General features: G+C 42.2%; 1 protein-coding gene across 3 annotated transcripts in view; it reads left to right on the top strand.

Moving 5' to 3' along the window:
• pard3ba (par-3 family cell polarity regulator beta a) overlaps positions 1-20170 on the top strand; it is a 190611-nt gene that overhangs the window by 87864 nt on the left and 82577 nt on the right. For all 3 annotated transcript variants that reach the window (XM_005920031.3, XM_005920030.3, XM_042219931.1), the window contains 4 exons: positions 3276-3408; positions 4570-4711; positions 6878-6975; positions 11517-11561. In XM_005920031.3, coding sequence (XP_005920093.1) covers positions 3276-3408; positions 4570-4711; positions 6878-6975; positions 11517-11561 — 418 coding nt within the window. The remainder of the gene's footprint in view (positions 1-3275; positions 3409-4569; positions 4712-6877; positions 6976-11516; positions 11562-20170) is intronic.

Raw genomic sequence — 20170 nt, 5'->3', positions numbered from 1 at the left:
CCTAGGTTCTGATTTACTCAAACTTGTAGTCAGATGTAATTGGATGTTGTAGGTATTCTCAGCATGGATATATAGGGTTTTAAATGTTTTTGACAGATGTAAGTAAACATACACAGAAGGAGATCTATAAAGCTTGTGATTTTTCTCTCTAGTGCAAGCATGAGTTTGACATTTGCGTTTTTTCTGATGTAACTTTGCATCATATTCGAGGAAGCATGTGACGACCTACCGTAGGTATCTAAGCATTTATAAGGCTAAGTAGACTGATAAACAGTGAAAAAGGGATCGTAATTGGCAAAACGATAGACATATAAGTCATGTGGAACGGTTTCTGTTCCTCCGTTGCTCTCCACGTCTAGCCAATTGATAAGAGGGTTGGGTGGGTGACGCGGTAGGCTGAGGCAGGACTAAGCCTCTCTGAAGCCTTTTCTATGCAGCTGTAGGTTAAGACTGTCTGCAAAGACAGATCCCCCACACCCCTGTTTACTTATTGTTGTGGGATTAAGATATCTGACTGCCTGTCTGCCAGGCAGCTTTAAAAGCCTGAGGCAAACCGCAGGCCAAGGGATGGATGGATAGACGGACGGACGGGCAGATGGGCAGCAATGATGGGATTTATGTTAGTGACAGATGCGGAAAAACTGTCACAACTTTGTGTGCACATTCATACGGCACCCATATACGAGCTCAGTGTGATTGACAGCTGTGATGTTGTGACATATTAAGATGTATGGTAGCTACTAATGATACCCCAGGGACTGCGTGACATTGTGAATGCACCCCACCCAACACTTTGATATCAGAAAGCTGCTGGAACACCTTTCATTATTGTACGCAGAGTCTTAAGCCTGTGTGTCGGTGTCTGCTTTTGCTTGCTGTGTGTGTGTTTGACAGCTGTAGCGCCCATCTCTTTGACCAAAGCAGGCTTCTTTCATCCGCCAGCAGCACTGATTCCCATCACCGTTGCTAGTCCCTGTCTCCAGCTGCGGGGTGAGGGTCCTTTGTAGTTCTGGATGGCTGTTTTATAATGTGCCTGTCAGCACTTTCGGGATTATCTTAATTATTGTGTTTTCAGTGTACCCATGAACGGTATCACATGATTTCCCACTGCAGTTACTCATTTTTTCTAATAAGGACTCCCAGAAGTGCATCTAAATGTGTATGTTTGCTAATTTTGTTAGCGAAGCTACCATCTTCTGTATCAAAGTTAGGAAATACTTCAGAAAACATTAGCTGATGAGGGACCTGGTCACAGCTGAGTCTCCATCAGTGACATATTTCTTCCTCACTTTTGATCAACCAGAATTCTTTTTTTTGTTTTTTAAACTCCACTGCACATCTGATCCTCAGAGGATTGTTTTAGTCTATTCACATTTCCTCCGAGCCCTGATCTAGTATTACCATCTGAGCTGAATTGTAATCCATTAGTTGCAAGAAGTGAGTGAACTGCAAGAAGATTATTGCAAATCCGCCCTTTTTGCTGTTGACTTGGACTTGACTGCAATTGCTCTTGGCTCGGGAAAATTCACATTTGATTTTTCATTTGTAGGATTTCCTTCATGAAAATTATCCAGTCTTTTTTTATCTATATATAGATATATATATCTATATATAGATAACAAAGAGTGGCATATATATATATAGAGAGATATAGATAGATAGAGATAGATAGATAGATATATAGATATATATATAGATAGGCGAGAGAGAGGGATCATTTAGGACATCTGAGTTTCCACATCTCTTAATGGTCACAGTATCCATTTCTTTGTGTGGATTTCGCATCAAGTTGAGAAGATTAGAAATTTAAATTGGACCAGCCGGTTTGGTCAAAAACAACGTGACGTGAGTCACTGAGCAGCCGTATTCTGAACAACCTGCAAATGTTGCACTGAGTGTTTGCTTAGATAAGTGAACAATTAATTGCAATAATCCAGATGTGATGAAAAATGCATGAATAACAATTTCAGTTCAGAGTGTAACTCGATATGAGTTAACATGGCAATATTTCATAACTGATTAAAAGCAAGAGCAAACCTGAGATATGAACTTCCAAAGTAAAAGTCGGGTTACTCCACAGGAAAAAGATTTGGCAAATATGGCAAAGCCATCGAGAGTTTCCATTACCTTAGACATAAATCTGTCGGGGGCACAAACGAGGACTTCTGTTTTTTCTTTATTAAGTTGGAAAATAATGTCACCCATCCTTTTAATAGAGTCAAAGCACCTCTGCAAGATCTGTAGCTTAGAAACACCTTGAGACTTAATGGAGATGTATAACTAAATGTGTCGCTGTGATAACAAATGTCCTGAAAAGTTCTCAGAAAGTGCTGCAGATGGAGCAGATATAACAGAATCACTAAGGGCTTCGAAACAGAGCCTTGTGGCACACCATAGGTAAGAGAAGTGGAAAAGACCTGTACTTATAAGCAGGCACAGAAAAGGGTTGTTCAGACAAATATGATGTAAAGCACTTAGCAGAAGACCTGAGACGCCGTACTGTCTTCACAAGACATACCGAGGTTGAGGGTGTTGAACTCTCAACTGTGGGCTGACCAGTTGGTCACAACAGCTGTTTGCAGTTGTTAAATAAATAAATGTTTGTTGACAGTCTAGTGCTAGATTTCTCTAGCAAATATATTGCCTCTGTTTCGACTTGCAGAAGGATGCAGGACAAGCTAAGGACCGCACATCAAGCACTGGTTACATATTTTCCTGGTACATACTCGTTGCACATCGGTTCTTGTTAACGTTTACACCACGATTGGTGGTTACGTTCATATCAGGAAGTGGTTGGAGGGATCAGATCATTGTGCATTTTGCTGGTCGTTTGCACTTTTGTTTCACAACTGCCCCTTACGATGTGCTCAAGCTGATAAATCTGTCCTGGAGCCTCTTCCCCACATTGTGGTGACATTTAAGATTAAAGATCGACAATTTATTATTGTCCTTTTGACCGAACGAACCAGACTACTTTACTGGTTTGACACCAGTAGACAAAAACGTGTACGTCTTCAAGAGCATGCCTCCAGCATGCCAAAACACAAAGACAGTATAGCTTTGAAAGCAGGATTCAGTTAACGGGCTATAAATTGGATGCTTGTGTACTTTGGAATCTGGTGCTAGTATTATGTAGCAGTGATATCTAAAAATGTGGTAAAAGTGAAATAAAAGAGACTCATTCATTACTGCGAAATAATAGAAACACATTTTCTTGCATCTGAAACCTGACAACCATTTTCAGAGTTTCTCTTCTGCTCCCTCTTTGCTGACAGGACCTTCGAAGCCACGATTCATACCAGAGACCTTCAGGACCCACCAGAGCTCCGAACACTGAGTCCACCATGAATGGTGCGAGTCACACTCCAGCTACGCCGAACAACTACACACACAGCAAATCTGGAAGTGGTGAGCACACAACTGCACGCTGTTTGTCCATTTGAACTGTCAGATAGTCAACATTAGGCTTAGAGTGTTTGTGTACTCCCCTTATCTGCAGCTGAGTATGTACACACAGTATGTTTGTTTGTGTGTGTGTATTCGCGTCAGCTTATTTACGTGTGTGTGTGTATTTGCCATCACTGCACAGCGTGACATCCAGCCAAGGCTCCTGATACCATAGTGTTTTTTAGGTCACTGTAGCAGCCACCCTGAGCATTTTATAGCACCGCATTACAAATTTGTCACATCTTTCTCCGGCTCTGTCTTTGGATCCCTCCTCACTCTCGCCCCTGCATATTTTTAGCAGGAGAAAGGGAAGTCATTAACTGTGTTTTTCTGAACGCGCCGCTTGCTTTTCATGTGCAAAAGATCTGACCTTGGAATCATTACGCTGATGAAAAAGCTCCTGAGTGGGCCAGATTTGCATACGGGGTATTGTGCGGCATGCGTGCTGTTGTGTTAAAGAAAAGGGGAAAAAAAGGACTAACAAACTGTTTTAAATTCATTCTTTATCTCTTTCTCCCTCGTCTCCCACTCCCTCACCCCCATGGGAAGCCCGGGATGTTTTTTCTCACTGTCGGCCCTCCGTCACAGTGGAACAGTAGTGGAGTTTTACGACGAGGGTGGATTTCAACACAAAAGAGTTTACAGTGCGATAAACTCCTGGGGGTTTACAGTTTATGGAAATTCGGCAAGAAGTGTTTCAAATAAGTTACAAACGATTGTTGTCTGTTTTTTAGTTTGCATCTATTTTTGACGTAATGCTGAGCTCTTCATCGTCAGTATCGATCCTCAATTGAAGGACGCGCTATTTTTCATCGCGCCTGTAATTAAATATGTGACGCGCCCTGTCACCACTGATTGATAATATTTAGAAGTATACAGCTGCTAAAATTAGATCTCGTGATTGTGTGCTGCCGCTCATCGTTTATTAAGCTTTTGTTGCGTTCAGGATTGATGCTGGAGTTAATTCAGGCAGGGTTATTTTTGATATCGTCTCCAGCAAAAATCAAAGTGAAAGCTATGAACAAACAACCTGAGAAAAGCTTTGATTCATCCTGATAAACAAAATCTGTGTTGTTGTTGTTTTTTAAAAAATGTTTTACTTTTTTTTTTGTTTCTGCTCAGCTCCATCTCCTGCTGCGGTCGCCGATGACAGCTATGGTCACTATGGCAACGACGACGAGCAGCAAGACTTCCCCCCGCCGCCCTCCCCTGGCACTGTGGAGGAAATGAACAGAGAGTTTTTGCTAAACCCTTCATCCAACAGGTACCCCACCCCATTAAAACACACACACACTGCATAGAACACTTCATAATCAACCCTCTATTAAACTCCACACATAGGCTTACAGAGTTATTATGTTCTAATGGCGCTCTTAATATGGCCCTCTGTGTTATGAGATAAAGTAGAGCCATTACATTAAATATTACATTGTGAATATGCATTATTTAGACTAGATTGTCTAATTGCAGTAGCCTATTTGCATCACGCAAAACCAATTATATGCTGATAGCATAATGGAATAAATTCTGTAGGAGTTCATGGGCTCAGAAAGAGCTGTGATATTTCTGTTAGTATCCTGCTGTACAGTTGGCTGACACACTGAGAACAGAAACACAGGAAATTTATGTGAAACGCCAATTTCCTACCTGCTTCATTAGGATTACCTGCTAAGGAGATGTTCTGTCAGCAGGCTGTCAGGGCCTTTGAAAAACAAAAAAGGGATCTCTCCCCCCCCATGCTTTTCTATATTCGGTGGATGTAGACATAAGTTTTGATTTGACGCTCTAGATAAAGCACTCGATTGCATAAGTAGATCGCCCCTTTGTTTTGGGGCAGTGTTGAGCCTCAAATCAAATATTGATTTTTGTGTTTTGGATTAAAAAGAGGTGGTCTGATCATCATATAAAAATTCCATCCGACTAAACTAAAATGAAAACCTAATGTAAGGCCGTCCAGTAGGATTGCCCCTCTCTGTAAACAGCGATCTAGAAAGTGCTACCCAGATTGCTACAGGACTTTAGCATAGCATCAGGAAGATATATGGAGCTAGACAAAGCAATGAAAGCATGGTAACGGTAATTTAAGAGTCGGGTTACTCAGAGTGGATGTCCTGCAAAAATCACACCGAGGTGAAGAAGAACACACACATAATATTAAAGTACCTGCAAAAATGTACCCAACTTCCTAAAATCTTATAGTATGTAAACAATATAAGAATAACACTTAATAAATAAATGAATGTAAATTGAAAGCAGTCACAATTCTCCAAAGATATTTTGTAGCACGCCTGGATGCTTCACAGTTTTCACCATTCTTTGGACAAATGTGACAAAAAATGTCCCTGCATGCTAAAAACACTAAAAGGTCGTGCCTGCTTGAAAGCATGGATGGTGAAGGGAGCATCATGATTTGTGGAAAGAAGAATAAGAGCAGGCCTGCACACCGTGACCTGAAGTTTAGCTGTGTTCTGGTGACAAACAAGAAAACAACCCAGGGAACGGATGTCAATGAAGAAAATGTCACGTTTTGGAGTTACCAAGTCTGAACTTCGCCCAAATAAGATGTGGCAGGAACCGAGCAGTGATTACTCAATAACAGTTTACTTGTTATTAAAATAGTGTTTTTCCATAATGATCATATAATAATTTGGGCATAGTTGTGCATTTGTTAGCACTGGCACATCACAGGAAAAGGTTGCTGGGCCTTCCTGTAATGATGATGATGATAATATTTATAACTTTATACGTAGAGCATTTTTCAAAGCACAGAGATACAAAGTGTTATGAATAAATACCCCATAAATACCGTAAATATCCATTATGACATATATTTCATTCAATCACTGAAGCTCATGTACCCCCAGGGTTATATAACACAATACTATCACTGTGTAAATTCTGCCCCTCCCTAAGCTTCCTTCTGCACCGGGGTTTCTTCCTGTTAAAAGGGAGTTTTTCCTTCCCTCTGTCGCCAAGTGTTTGGCCAAAGGACATCTGATTGTTGGTGTTTTCTCTCACTTTCAATGTAAGGCAACTGTTGTGATTAGGCGCTATATGAATAGAACTGAATATAATGCACATATAAGCGTGGGAACTCTGTAAATCATCACTCTCAGTGCTGCTTCATCATATGAAAGGTCAAATAAATCGAACAAATCTGTCAATCCAAGTAAATCTGGTCAGCGTGATTGTGATTCGTTGGCTCTAAAAGGCTACAGTGCATGTTTACGTTATCCCACTGAAGTGTCTGGCATCAATATAGTAGTTTCCCTTTAAGTTGAATGGAGACGGCGCGTGCTGGTGTTTTATTGAATCATGCCATCTGGACAGGAGTTTGATTCTCAAATTTTGTTTACTACGACTCGTTGTTTTTGTGCCAGGGCACAAGCTCGAACTTGACTCGATTAACCGATTGATTGTTGTTTTGCAGTGAGATTCAGAAGGTGTCCCGCGCCGCTCAAGCTTTCTACGCAGAAAATGCTAAGGACAACGTACCTCGCAACAGAGCGTCCAAGAGCATGGACATGGGTAAGCTTCACTCCCTCACCTCCTCATCAGTGAGAAAATCTCTCGTGTTTGTACATTTTCTGAGGCAAAAACGCTGCACGAACCACATTGTTGTGCCAACCATCACAAACAGCCCAAAATCCTCTTCTAATCATGGACTCAGCCTAGAAACAGACACACGCACAATCTCGGCAGCGATCACACGCGTCTTATCAGTGCATTTCTTTGTTGTGATATGTAGCCCTCTGCTATTATCCTCCGCCTAAGGGGATTTGACCCCGTGAACTTATAAACCCCAGGGGCTTTCCAGCAAGCTCCACGAACACAGCTTCTGGTGTGTGCGTGTCTTTCCGTGCGTCCTTTGTATTTGTGTGTGAACGAAGAGGCCGAGGTTTCCAATCTCATAGCTTGCTGTGTGTGGAAGGCGAGAACGCAGAGGCTGATTTCCTCATATTAACCCGAGTTGACCCCTCATTCTCTCCCCTCTCTTTTTCTCCTCCTTTTTTTTGATATTTTTCTTTACTTTTCTTGTTGTGCTTGCATCTTCTTGGATAAGATCTTGTTTTTTTTCCCTTCCATTCCCTTCATCTTTGTTTATCTCCTTTTTCTTTTCAACACTTTGTTTCCTTACTGCAAGGCGATGAGTTCATTGCTCTCGCTCTCCTCCGTGCCTCTCTCCTTTCTTCTCTGCCTCTCTCTGATTTCCAATCCCGGTTCATTAGGTTCAGTGGATTGGCTTTCTTCCTGCAGCACACGCCTCTGCCACCCAAGCTGATTGGCTTTCATTACGGACAAGGGTGGTCTGCACACACGGCCGCGCGCACTCAGACACACACGCATACACACGCACGCTGTGCTCTATCCCACTGAGGACCCACTCCAATACCCACCTCTATCTGTCTCCGCTCTCTGGCTTCTATCTCCATCTCTGGCCATCCTCCATTTCAATCTGTTTTTTTTCTTTTTCTGTGTTATCATTCCACGTCTATTCATCCCTTCCCTCTCCAAAGTGCTCAGGGCTGAAATAAGGTAGTTAGCAGAGCTTTGTGTGTCTCTGAGTGTGCGGCAGACCTCAGATGCCAGCCCTGTCTGTACGATTTGTTGTTAAAGAGACATTTTTTTCTCCCCAGGAGAGTTTCCCACATGTCAGTCTGTATAGTCACGCGTACCTGAGCTTCAGCAGCACCTTAGAGCAGGTTAGCTTTTATTAAACACCACTTGACAGAAAGAGGTGAGCTGCTTTTATTGACCCTTGATGCCTCAGCAAATACTGTGTTGACTCAGAGCTTTCACTCACACACAGAAATCCTCAGCCTGCAAATGCTGATATGAATTGTGGGATCGCTAACTCGACAGCTGCGCCAAACTTTGAATTTTCTGACAAGCGGCGTGGGTTTGTTCCAGTGGATCACAGAATCATGAATCAGTCTTTTTCTACTGTTCCACAAATGCCCAAAAATGCCAGAAAGAATATTTTTGCTTTCAGCTATAAAAGGTAAAATATGTTTTTTTTGTTTTTTTTGAGGCAAATCTCACAGTAAGTCTCTTCCAGTCAGTTTCTTTCCTCCCACTAATGCCTTTATCAGCCTGAAAAGCTCTAGTCTGCTTTGGAAAGTAGTCTGTATGGATTGGCTTTAAGATGCTTAAAGTGCATGGAAACATCAGACCTTTTAGGACTACACCGTCTATACCGCCATTTGCAGTCTAAGTGATATCATGTGCAATGACTCTGTAAAATGTTTAAAGAAGTGTGAGTGATTTAACCAAAAGTTATCTTTCGTTAAGAGTCATTTTCCAGGCAACACCTGGGCATTGTGGGAGTATCCTGCTGAGTATCTAACCCTTTAAACCACCCATAGCAGAAACACTACATCGCCTACAGTATGTCTTATTGATCATGAGCACTAGCAAAAGTTGGACCTTTATCCTTAATCAATTGGTCTATTTTTAAAGAGCTGGCAGTGACACAGAAATTAAAGCAATGAAATAATTAGCAGGGATTTTAATGGAAGACCATATGCATAAACGAGAAAAGGTTAAAATCAAACAAGGCACACAGAATTTTTAACTGTCAGAGGCAAAAACCAAAATGAAGCTCATGCAGGAGAGCCTTTAACCCACATTCGTCCTAATTCACAGCAAAGGTTGACTCCTCTACTTGTAAAACAGAGTCAGATTATATAGAAGTCTATGTGGAGATTACCCCAACTTTCATTAATGATCTCAGTAGACGCTTTCCTGATGTGTTAATAGTCTTAATTGCTGTTTTCAACTCTGATTTAATACAGCGTGGTAGTGTTTTTGTAAATTCTGAACTTATTTAGAGACATAAATAAGAAATAAATAGAGATGCACTGTCATCCTTAGAACTGGCAGCATATGCAAACAAAAAACTCACTTTTTGTAAAATGCTGTTTTATTTTTACAATAAAATTTTAAACCTTGCAATTGTCCTCAAGCTACAGTACGTCTTCCCTCCCTTAAACAATAAAGTGTGTGTTGTTGTGTTTGCACATTTCTGTTGCTTGTGGGCTCGCACACAAGAATTTCACTCGCATGTGCTGTGCCAGTGTGCCTGCACATGCGATGTGACAATAAAAGTGATTTGATTTGATTTGATTAAAGGAGTGCTGTGCTACTGGGAAGAAGTGCAAATCATTAACTGATGATGGGTTATTATCCACGCACCTTTACCTGACATATTTTACCTGACCAAGCAGAAGCAGATGCAGCTAGTTTATTGAATAAAATAAATGTCAGGCATTTCAGAAATTTTCTAGCATGTTTATAATTTCACCAGATAACAGAACATCAACCCTTTTCACTTTTTTACTCATCTTCATAATTTTCCTCATAACTGCTTTGATCCTTTGCTCATACCGAGGCTGCTAGCTTGTGGCTAGCCCTGGACAGTGTTAGCTTTAGCTGCTTTGTCTTTGTTAGCTTCTTTAAAATATCCATGTAGAAGTGGGTGAGGGTCATTTGAGCGTATGATTGGATTTGTTGTTACAAATATTTTTGTAGTAGTCCCCCACAGCTTACAGTTGTGCTCTTCCATGGAAGGCTTAATGGTCAGTCACCGGTCCAGACTGAGATCGCTGAAAATCTGCTGATTGTGGATGATGATTGATTATTGACAGTCAGATCCATCGCTCACGTTATAAAAGCTGAGATGCTGAACTTCAGGCTTTAAAACCAGACTCTATAAACCAATGAGTTATGTTGCATATGCTACGTCCATCATTTATATACAGCTTTTGGTTTCATCATGTCTCTCAAGTTCATTCTCTTTGTGAGTCTTCTTTCCTCATTTATACATGTTTTCTTCTACACTGCTTGTTTACTTTCTCTGTTTATTTGTCCTACCATCTGCCCCTCGCGCGCTCTTTCCTGTAATTCCTGGTTTTGCTTTCTGTTTTTCCATCTCATAATCAATCCTTCATTTACTCTCTTTCAGTCACTTTTGTCCTTTGGCTCTGCTACTCCCTTTTACATTTTCCACTGACCTACTGCACTGTCTATATCCTCAAAGTATTATTCAGTGTCAGCGTACTTTACAAGAACTACCCTTACTTTGTATAGTAATGTTTCAGTAATAAAGTGACACACTAAGTTAGCAGAGTTGGGGTTAAACGTGAGATTCTTACGTTTTTAGCCTTCCTCTGTGGCAGTAGAGACCAACTTGGCTGCTGGCCACGCAGACTTTTATCTTTCCGGCACAGTGAAAGGGAAGCTTTTCATTATCTGCCAGGGTCATGAGGCCTGGAATATTTTTTTCCCGAAACTTTGAAAGTATTTAAGTTTTATTTTATCTGGCACATGTGGACAAGAAAGGTATTTTTGCTCCTTTGTCTTGGTAGCTACAGATGTCACTTTTTCAATTTCCGCTTTACTTTGACTGATTGTTTGTTTTTTCTTAAGTTTTTTTTTTTACTGTTATATTTTCCCGGCACACCCAGTCTCTGCATCTGTCTTCCTCGCTCCCTGCTGTTCCCTCTCCTATGTTATCCCTTGCTCTCACTCTTGCTCGCTCTCTCACCCTCATCTGTCCGTTGGGAAAATTGACCTCATAAAAAATGAAAAGGATTATTTAAGAGAAATGGCAGGATAATGAAAACCTATTATTGTATCCTGCGGTGGCGACCGCCGGCCGACCGCAATCCTAGTTAGATTAGGTGTTGGTGGGCGGGGGTGGGGTGTTGGTGGGAGGGCTGCTTTTCTTGGTCTTCTTTGTCCCTTTATTATTTCTCATATTGTCTCATCTCTCTGTTCTCATTTTCTCTCACAATCACAATATCTCGCTTTCTTCTGGTTTTCTTATATTTCTGCCACCTTTTCATTTCCTCCTTCAGTCTGTGTCATTTTGCCTCTCGCTCGTCCTCTTCCATCTTACGCCGGGAGTCATTTACAACATATGCCAGCACCAGTAGGCTCCAGTATAACCATTTATGAAGCAGCACGGGGCACTGGAATGACCTGCATGCTGTTTTGTGTTGTACTAGATATTGCTTGCATAATGTGTGATATTTACTGTGTCCCTCTGGCTCTTTCTTTTTTCCTAGTGGCTGATGAAAGCAACGTGGGATCACTGGTCGGGCAGAAGAACAGTGAGTGTTTGATATATTTTTCTTTGACCCACCAATCTGCCACACTTCTCTCCCTTGTTGTGTCTTTTGTCTTAACGATTCAACAAGTCCACACAGGAAAAAAATGAACCGTATGTGTGAAGATTCTTGTTATTCTCAAATATTCTTCTTTATTCTTTATTCCCTCCGCCTCCCTTTTTCTTTTTTTTCTCCCCTGGCTGACAGAGTTGAGTTGTGCAGCACTTAGCGTCTGAGCTCGTGTTGCTTTATTGCCGCCCAGGTCAGCAGGCCCGCGGTGTTCAATCCTCACCCAGCTGACAGCAGCCCCCACTCCATCACAATGAATTCTGCTCCAGTTATTTGTTCGCACTCAGTTCTGCTTTGTTTTATTTGAGAAGAGTCTGGTTAAATGTAAAAGAGAAGACTTTTTTTTCTGCTTACAGACGACACGGTGCAGTGGTGGTTCAAAGTGATGTATGTGAAGTAATCAGTGTTTGGTTTTTGTTTGTTTTGTTTTTCTGAGAAGGAGAAGAGGATATATAATATAAGCTAAAACATCAACGAACTCAAAGTCCCTTTGTGTCCAACCTCCAATCATTTTCACTGTCCAAGCCTTTATCAGGAAGTCAAACAGTGGGTGTTTGATGGCCTGCAGTTTGGTGAACAGTCTCTCGTCTGTCAGCTCTTCATATAGAAAGAAGGACGTGGTCAATTCCAAATACTGGGGTTACTAAACATGGAAGTTCAGGTGGTGTCCAGTCATGGGTGGGTAATCGGTATTGCCAGTGCATGTGGCATATTTGTGTTCTCACAATATCTTTTTGTTCTTCCAATATGAGAAAGCACCCTATAGAGGACAAATGATGTGTTACAATTGATCGTGGACTCATTTTTAGAAGAGAAATCAACAAATGTTTTGGTCTGTGCCATGTTTGTGCAAATCATTGTAGCAGTTGCACTTGTAGGACTCAGCCATGTTTGTAGAGTGTCTGGTTGGAGGTGTGTGTGTAGCAGTTTATGCTGCAGAGTGGGAGGCCTCTTAAAACTGATTGCTCATTACATACGAGAGATCTTAGAGTAAAAAGAGACTCCTTTGGAGACTCCTTGATACTAAATGTGAAGTGTTGGTCGTAGTGAACTCCTTGTATCAGGTTTTATGTTCATCATGGATTCACCGTGGTGGTCTAGCCGGCTATAATGAGAGCTTCCTTTGTGATGGTGAAATTCCTGACTTTAGGCTCTACATACCTTGCAGACTCATTGATCTCCTTTCTCAGGACTCCAGTTTCTAGAAGGCTTTTCTTTTGATGGTTTATGGTTTTTTATATTTCTGTCTGCAAAAACAACAGCTTGTGCTTTTGCAATACATACCTGCAATACACTGATTGACATGCTCAATTGAATATAACGTGCAGATATAGATGTGGCACGGCAAGAGGAGAAAAATTAATATTTGAGATGCAATCAAAAGTTCATCCACACGTGATTTTAAAAACACTTTTTTGTAGTAGTTCATATCTTTTCAGCAAACCTGTCTGATGGCTCGCGACATTACAGTAAAACTTGGCGCTGACAGTCTGACCCCGGAGGATAAATCCAGGGTGTCCAAATGCCGTCGATGTCAAAGAAAATGATGAGGTTGCTTCCGCTCATGCTTGTTACCTAAACATGGAGACTGCTGTCTGCTCTCTGGCTTGTAGCCAGAGATATTTGCTTTCTGTGCCAGTTTCAGGTCCGTGGTGAATTTGGTAAAGCAGGTGAGCCAGAACGTGTGAGGATCCAGAGCAGAGGCGACTGGAAATTGAAGCATGGATGACGACATCAGAGGTCTCCATTAGTGCGCCATTAAAGCACTACGTTAACACCCACAGCATGAGCCTCGAGTGGTGTTTGATTTTGAACACGGAATTTTTTTACTTCCTGGGAGTCTGTGGCATTCTAACAATAATGACAGGAAAGATTAGGTGCAGTGTTACTGGAGCTTTTTCTGATCACTACTGGTAAATTTCTGCTTTGTTAGATCTAACAGCTTCAGCATTTCTTCTCAGTGGCCGACTGGCAGACCCTCTGTGGTTGATCTGCACAGCTGAAGGATGAACAGAAATCAAATGTTGCTCACAGAGCGTCGTGACTCCAGCTCGGCTGCAGACGTCAGGATTTTAATTGTAGAGCTCAGCAGTGATTTGTATCGCATTTAGATTTAATGTCTTTAATATGACAGCAAGGCCCCGTATAAGAAAACCAGCATTTAAGTTATGATGTTGGGAGACATCTGGCCTCGTTGCTCCTTCTGTTCCTGCTCTCTCACACACACCGATCTCTAAAATCCACCTGCAACAGCCAGCTAAGCCTGTTGCCTGGCAGAATACAAATGGCCCGAGCATCGTTGCTGACCTCAAATCCCCCACACTCAGCATTCCCACAAGTGGCTTCACCTCCGCCCTCCTCTTCTTCTGTCTGATACCCACCCCACCCTGCCACCCACTCCCCCCACCCTGTCCTCTCCTGCTCACATTTTCCAGGCATTTCTAAGCACACATGATAGATAAAGCGATCCATTTCTTCTCTGCTGCATTCCTTTCTTCTTGTGGTTTTTTTTCTTCATCCCCCCTCCAGTTGACGTCTTAGCTAGTGCGTATTGACAGGGCTTTTGCGTGTTTTTCATTTTTGCTGATGCAGAGTATTTTGCCCAGCTTCCTGCTCCATATCTCAACCCACCCCTCCTTCCTAAATGGCCTCGGTGTTTCTTTATGAGCTTTGACATATTTCATTAGGCGGATGGTCTTAAGAGGCCTGCCTGGCTTCTTTAATCTGGCTAAAACCCTCTTTCTCTCTGGCTGAAGCTGCCGCGAGGTGCGTTTCACTCCTCTAACTCTTTCTTTCCTCTCTCTCCATCTTTCTCTCTGTCACTTACTCAAGCTGTCCCCTCTCTCTCTCTCTCTCTCTGTCTTGATTCTCCAGTCGTTCGAGTCTCAATCTTCAGAGCTTTAAGTCTCATTTCTTTCTTTTTTTCCGCTTTCATCTTTGCAACCACTCGTCCTTTCCTACTTCTTCCCAATCGCCTTTTTCTCGCTCTTTGTCACCAGACTCATCCCCATTTTTAGTCTGCTCTCAATCCCAAAACTTCATCTCCTTCTCTCTCTCTCTCTCTCCGCCTTTCTTTCCCTCTTTCTCTCTTCACGATCAATTTCATTCCCTTTCTCTCAACAGGCTGATCCTTTTTTTAGTAACTCGCCTTCTGTAATCTGTGGTTCTCCCTCTCCCGCTGTCTCTTTCCTCGCTCAGCTGCAGCTGTATCTGTTCCAGCTTCATGTGATTATGCTGAACATGCTCCAGTCTTGGAGTTTCCTCTACCGACTCAGACCCAGTCGTCTCGGTGTGTGTTGTGTTTGCGTGTACGTGCATGTGAACACCCCACCAAGACACTCCCAGCAGTGCTGGACAGATATCGCTCCATTCATCCCTTTATTTCTCTTCCTTAGAGTGTCTCCCTGGCAGCAGGCTACTTTACCCCTTACAACACACCTGGGATCTCATCCAGCCCAGCAGCACTGTACCTCCGCTCACTTTTGCAGTAATTTTGTATGCTTTTTCTGCCTTTTCCAAGCTTCTCTAAGTGTGTATTGTTTTTGTTTTGCTTTAAACGATCACCTTGAAAACCCTCACTCAGACTCATTCGTTGTTGTTTGGATGTTTAGAGCTAAATGGCTAACAGCTAACCCTGCAGCAGTGCCACCAGTGAGATCACTCTGTGTGCCCATTAGTCCCTGTTGTTTCTTTCCTGCACAATGAGGCATCAGAAAGCTAGCCAGCATCCTGCCAGCGCTGAAGCCTTTGCTTTTTCCCCCCTGACAGTATTTGTTTGGGCGCTGTGTAATTCAGCTTTTTTTCTGCTGTTTGTGCTCTCTTTCCTTCTTTTACTTGCTATATCATAAGGACTGTTTGTATGCGCTCCCGCAACTCTGCCTTTGGGGAAAAAACTAAACAAACTCTTCTTTCTTTAAACTTGACCACTATCCTCTTCAAGTTGGTGCTTCGTCTTCTGCACCTCAGGCCTCAGTCCATTGATCCTATTTGATTTGGATGAATTCCTGAAAGGCCGGCACATCGGTGACCTGCGCTGGACGTTTTTTGGTGTAGTAAAAGGGCTACCTTTCAACTTTATTTTTGAAGACAAAAAGGTCGCCAGGTGGTAAATCTAGTCAGTAGGTCAGGCGCTCAGATAGTGTTTGTGTGGCCAAAAAAGGAAGGTTTAATGGTTTGTGCTGTCCTCACTTAAAGACTCCACTGGTTCAACTGAGCTGTTGCACAACCTTAAACGCTTCCACAGAGCGAGCTACAGATCGGAGCCACACTGGTAGCCTTCAGGTCTAATGTGTGTCTGGTGGCCATCAAGGGCGGGGGCACTGGCGGTTTGATCCCCGGCTGGTGAGGCTATCTATGCGGATATGGAATGTCAGGTGAACTAGCGTGAGAGTATATTCGGGCTCTGGAACCAGTCTCCTGCAGACAGGATGGACTCTGTTCCAGTCTGGAGTTTCCCTCTGTGAGAGGCGGCAGGCAGGGGTGGGTGTTTTGTATCCCTTGGACTTTCTGCCTTATATGTTGGGGCTTTTCCCAGTGGACGAGGGGGTTGTTTCTCTGTGTCTTCCGGGAAAGGGTCCGAGCTCTCCAGAGTTGAACAAAGAGCTGACCTTGAGATTGATAATGGCTCAGTTTAAATCAGGTTTGGGTTACAGCAGCGATGTGTTTATGTTTAATCTTGTGTCAGACTGTAAGAAACTGGCATTTAAATAGAAAAATTTACACAAGCCCCTCCCACCCCAACACCCATGCCTTTTCCTTGATTATTGAAGCACTTTTTGTAGCAGTTTAGCTTAAAACTGTTTTTACAAAGTAATAGAAAAAGGCTAATAGGTACTTCCAGCATATTTACAATGTGGTAGAAAATACTCTTTTGGCCTCTATGGATACTTTCCCCTTTAAAAATTAACTAAATAAAAGTGTTAGGGGTGTGGCCAAGTTGAGTGACAGGTGTCCCAACACAGGCAGCTAGAACCAGTTGGGATCTGCTAGACCTTTCTCCCACCCTTTAACTCCATTCTGTTGTGGCAGATGGCTGCCTGGTTCTGCCAGAGGTTTCCTCCTTATAAAAGGGAGTTCTTCCTTCCCGCTCTCACCAAATGTGTGCGCTCATAAGGGGTCGTGTGGGTTTTCTCTGTATTACTTAGTCTATTTCCCTTACAATATAAAATACAATGTCATTTGGCGCTTTATAAATTAAAATGAATTGAAATGAAACCACTACTTGAAATCATAAAACTGGCACTTACACTATCTGTGTTATTTTGGTGCATTTGAAGCATTTTTAGTGGATTATTACGGCTTGCTGTCCCTGAGGGTTGTGCTTCAGTCTTTAAGGTCACTTCCTGGTACTAAAAATCAACATGGGGGCAGCCAAAATGCTAACATTAAGTCCAAAACCTATGGGTGGAATCCCAGTGGATGTATCGATCTTTTACACCGTTTAGGGCCCCGCTGGCATAAGGCTGCCAGTGCTGGAGTTCTGTTTGTTTGTTTGTGTGTGTGTGGGTTGACTGTGTTTTGGATCTGGGTCATACACTTTACGTAGGTGTTTCATTGTTTTCAATTTAATGCCAAATTCAAGTTTTTCCACAATAATTTAAGACTCTTTACAAAGGATCCTTTTGTCTTGATGACGTGTACAACATGCTCAGCGAGCTTTGTGAAAATGTAATAAAGTTTTCTGTGATTCTGAATGGTTGCAGGCTGTGATTGGTTGTCATTCGGCATATTTAATGTGTCTCAGCTAATTCACTCAGGACCATAGTGACTGTCTTGAAGTCTGACTCCTGCATTAAGGTTAAGTGAATAGTTTGGCTGTCTGTAAAGGTCTTTTATAAATCTAGCATGCCGGGTGTGTATGTTTGTGTGCGTCTCAATGTATGCACCCTCTCAGTTCTGCCTCATTGCCTCAAGTATTTTAACTGGCTGCGCGTTTACAAATGGCACATGTCCCACTCCGCAGAGTTCTCTCCAGCCCTCATCCATACTCTGCCACCCCCGCTGCGTCGCAGTAATCCAGTAGAGGTAGGCAGTAATTATGAAATGGCCTTTTAAGTCCTCTCCAGTTATTAAAGCCATTCGTCTAGGTGGAGGCTAAATACAAACAGCCCATATGTCCCCTTTCCCTCATACATCTAAACAACTAAACACAATTACTGCCAGAGCAATGTTTCCATCCAGCTTCATTTTCTGCCTCTGACATAGCTGAATGCATTCAGATAGTAATGGATGGATGCTTAATGATTGAACAGCTCTTTAATTGGAGTGAGTTTTGATAGGCCATACCATGAATTGGATTTTACTTTTACTGGCTGTACAGTCGTATGAAGTCATTTGGTGGGCAGTCAGGTTTGTCGGGTGATATGAAAATAGTTGCTGTGTCATTTTCATTTTTAAAGGATGCAGCTGGGGATGTTTTGTATTTATCTTTCTGTCAACAAATCCCATGAAAAAAGTAGCGGGATCAGTTGATTCAAACGTGGAAAGTTACTGATGTTTGAATAGTGTTCTGTTATAATTGTATGTAAGTCCTGGGTTTGCGGGCTGAATGTCACAGATAAAGGAAAGAAAAGAGAAAAGCTAACACACTGGTATCTACTCTTCAGACACAAGTGGCAACTGTAGTTCCTCGAATGGCCACTGGGGACTACCTAAAAAAGCACAAAAATCCCCAGCACCGCAGCAGTAGTACATTTTTATAGTATGCTATAACACAATTTCCTCACAGTTGTGTTTGTGATGGTGATTCTTTTTTTTAGAATTTATTATTCATGTATGTGACAAATTATATGTTTGCTATCGGGTTAATTGTACCATCAGACATCCCAAAAACTATCAACACCAGCTTGGTGATTTTTCCAGTATTTTATTTGTTGTTTACTTTGCACAAGACACGTGCAAGCTGCGAACAAGCTTGCTAGCCTTAGTTGAAAGCTTAGCACTCCAGTCTCATCTGAATTTGATTTTTAACAAACAACAAAAGAAAAACCATGGCTGACCAAAATGCTAACATATCACCGGGCGATGTCATTTCCATCTTTTATATACAGTTTGTATTCATACCTCTAACGTGTCATTGTGGTTTCACGCCAAAAAAGCTTTTAAAGCTCCACGTTCAGTATATTTAATCCAGTGTGAAGCACTTCTTTCATGAGAGACCTTTGTGTGTTACTTTGTGTAGTTTAAACAGCTTAAATCTAAAAACATTCACAGAGATGAGATCGTTAAATATCTGTGGTAATTTAAGAACTTGTTGAATTTAATTGCTTTTACTAAAACTGGAAGTAATCTTTCTGTGTCTTGTGACCCTGTTTTTAATGCTTTTGTTGAATTAGATTCAAGAACCTTCACTGAACAGGGCGACATTGAGATCAGGCTTTCTTTTGCAGGTGTGTAGAGTGTATGTGTGGCGGTGGGTTCCATGTGTTTTTATAGCAGAGTGCAGGTCAGGGCTTGTTTTACTGGTCTCCAGAACAACAGCTTCAGGTTTTATTGGTTGATCCTGAGATTGGATACTAGATTGAAAAGTGTGTGTGTGTGTGTGTGTGTGTGTGTGTGTGTGTGTGTGTTTGGTGTGTGTGTGTGTGTGTGTGTGTGTGTGTGTGTGTGTGTGTGTTGGTGTGTGTGTGTGTGTGTGTATCTGTGCCCTACATGTGTGTGTCTTGAAGCGTGTGTTCCCTGTACCCAATTTAAAGAACTACAGTATGGCCAGGAGCAGCAAGCCCCTTTCTTACTAAAGTGTCTCCTTGGCAACTCAGCATCACCCATCTCTCTCTCTCTCTCTAGTACACACACACACACACACACACACAGCCACTGCCACCCCCAGCTGTTTTGATGGAGGGGGCGCTTTCTTGTAACCGTGGCAACCTCTTTGCCAGTCTGCTACAAAGCTGCTTGCTGTAGAGCACATTGTAGTCCAGTTGATAGGTAAGTGTTAAGATTCTGGTGAGACGCTGTGGGGGGTGTTCAGAAGTGTTCCATTGATGTGTGTGTGTGTGTGTGTGTGTGTGTGTGTGTGTGTGTGTGTGTGTTGGCTCGCTTGTATGGAGTTACTAGAACAATATCTGCTTTAAGCCCCTTTCAGACATGCAGTAGTTTCCCTTAATCTGACCAGACTGGTTCAGGCATACAGTTATAGTATTTATGCATAACTTTAAGCACATGATTCTGTGTATTTAAAAAACATGATTATTCTAGAGAATAACCAAAGTGGAAATGGTAAGATGCTGAGGGTTCCTGTCTCTTTTAATCTGGACCCGAACTACTCCAACACCTTTACACTTCTGTAAAAACTCGTGACTTTGGGGTATAAAGTCTGAGGCTACGTCCACACGTACACAGGAATTCTTAAAAACTGAGGTTTTGCGTTTTCATTAAAAAAAAAAGTGCAGTTTTTAAAATAACATCTCCGTCCACATGTAAAATGCAAACGCTGTCAGGGACATACCAAATTCAAACGGTGTTGAAATGTTAGCCAGTCAGAAGTCTGGAAGCCTGGGAGGGACAGAGTAAACAGGGTTTTGCGCCCTCACAAAACCTCA

Source organism: Haplochromis burtoni, unplaced genomic scaffold (assembly GCF_018398535.1).
Source record: "Haplochromis burtoni strain Fernald_Lab_line unplaced genomic scaffold, NCSU_Asbu1 Contig_40, whole genome shotgun sequence".
NCBI lineage: Eukaryota > Metazoa > Chordata > Actinopteri > Cichliformes > Cichlidae > Haplochromis > Haplochromis burtoni.
This window is presented reverse-complemented; position numbering and strand designations above follow the sequence as displayed.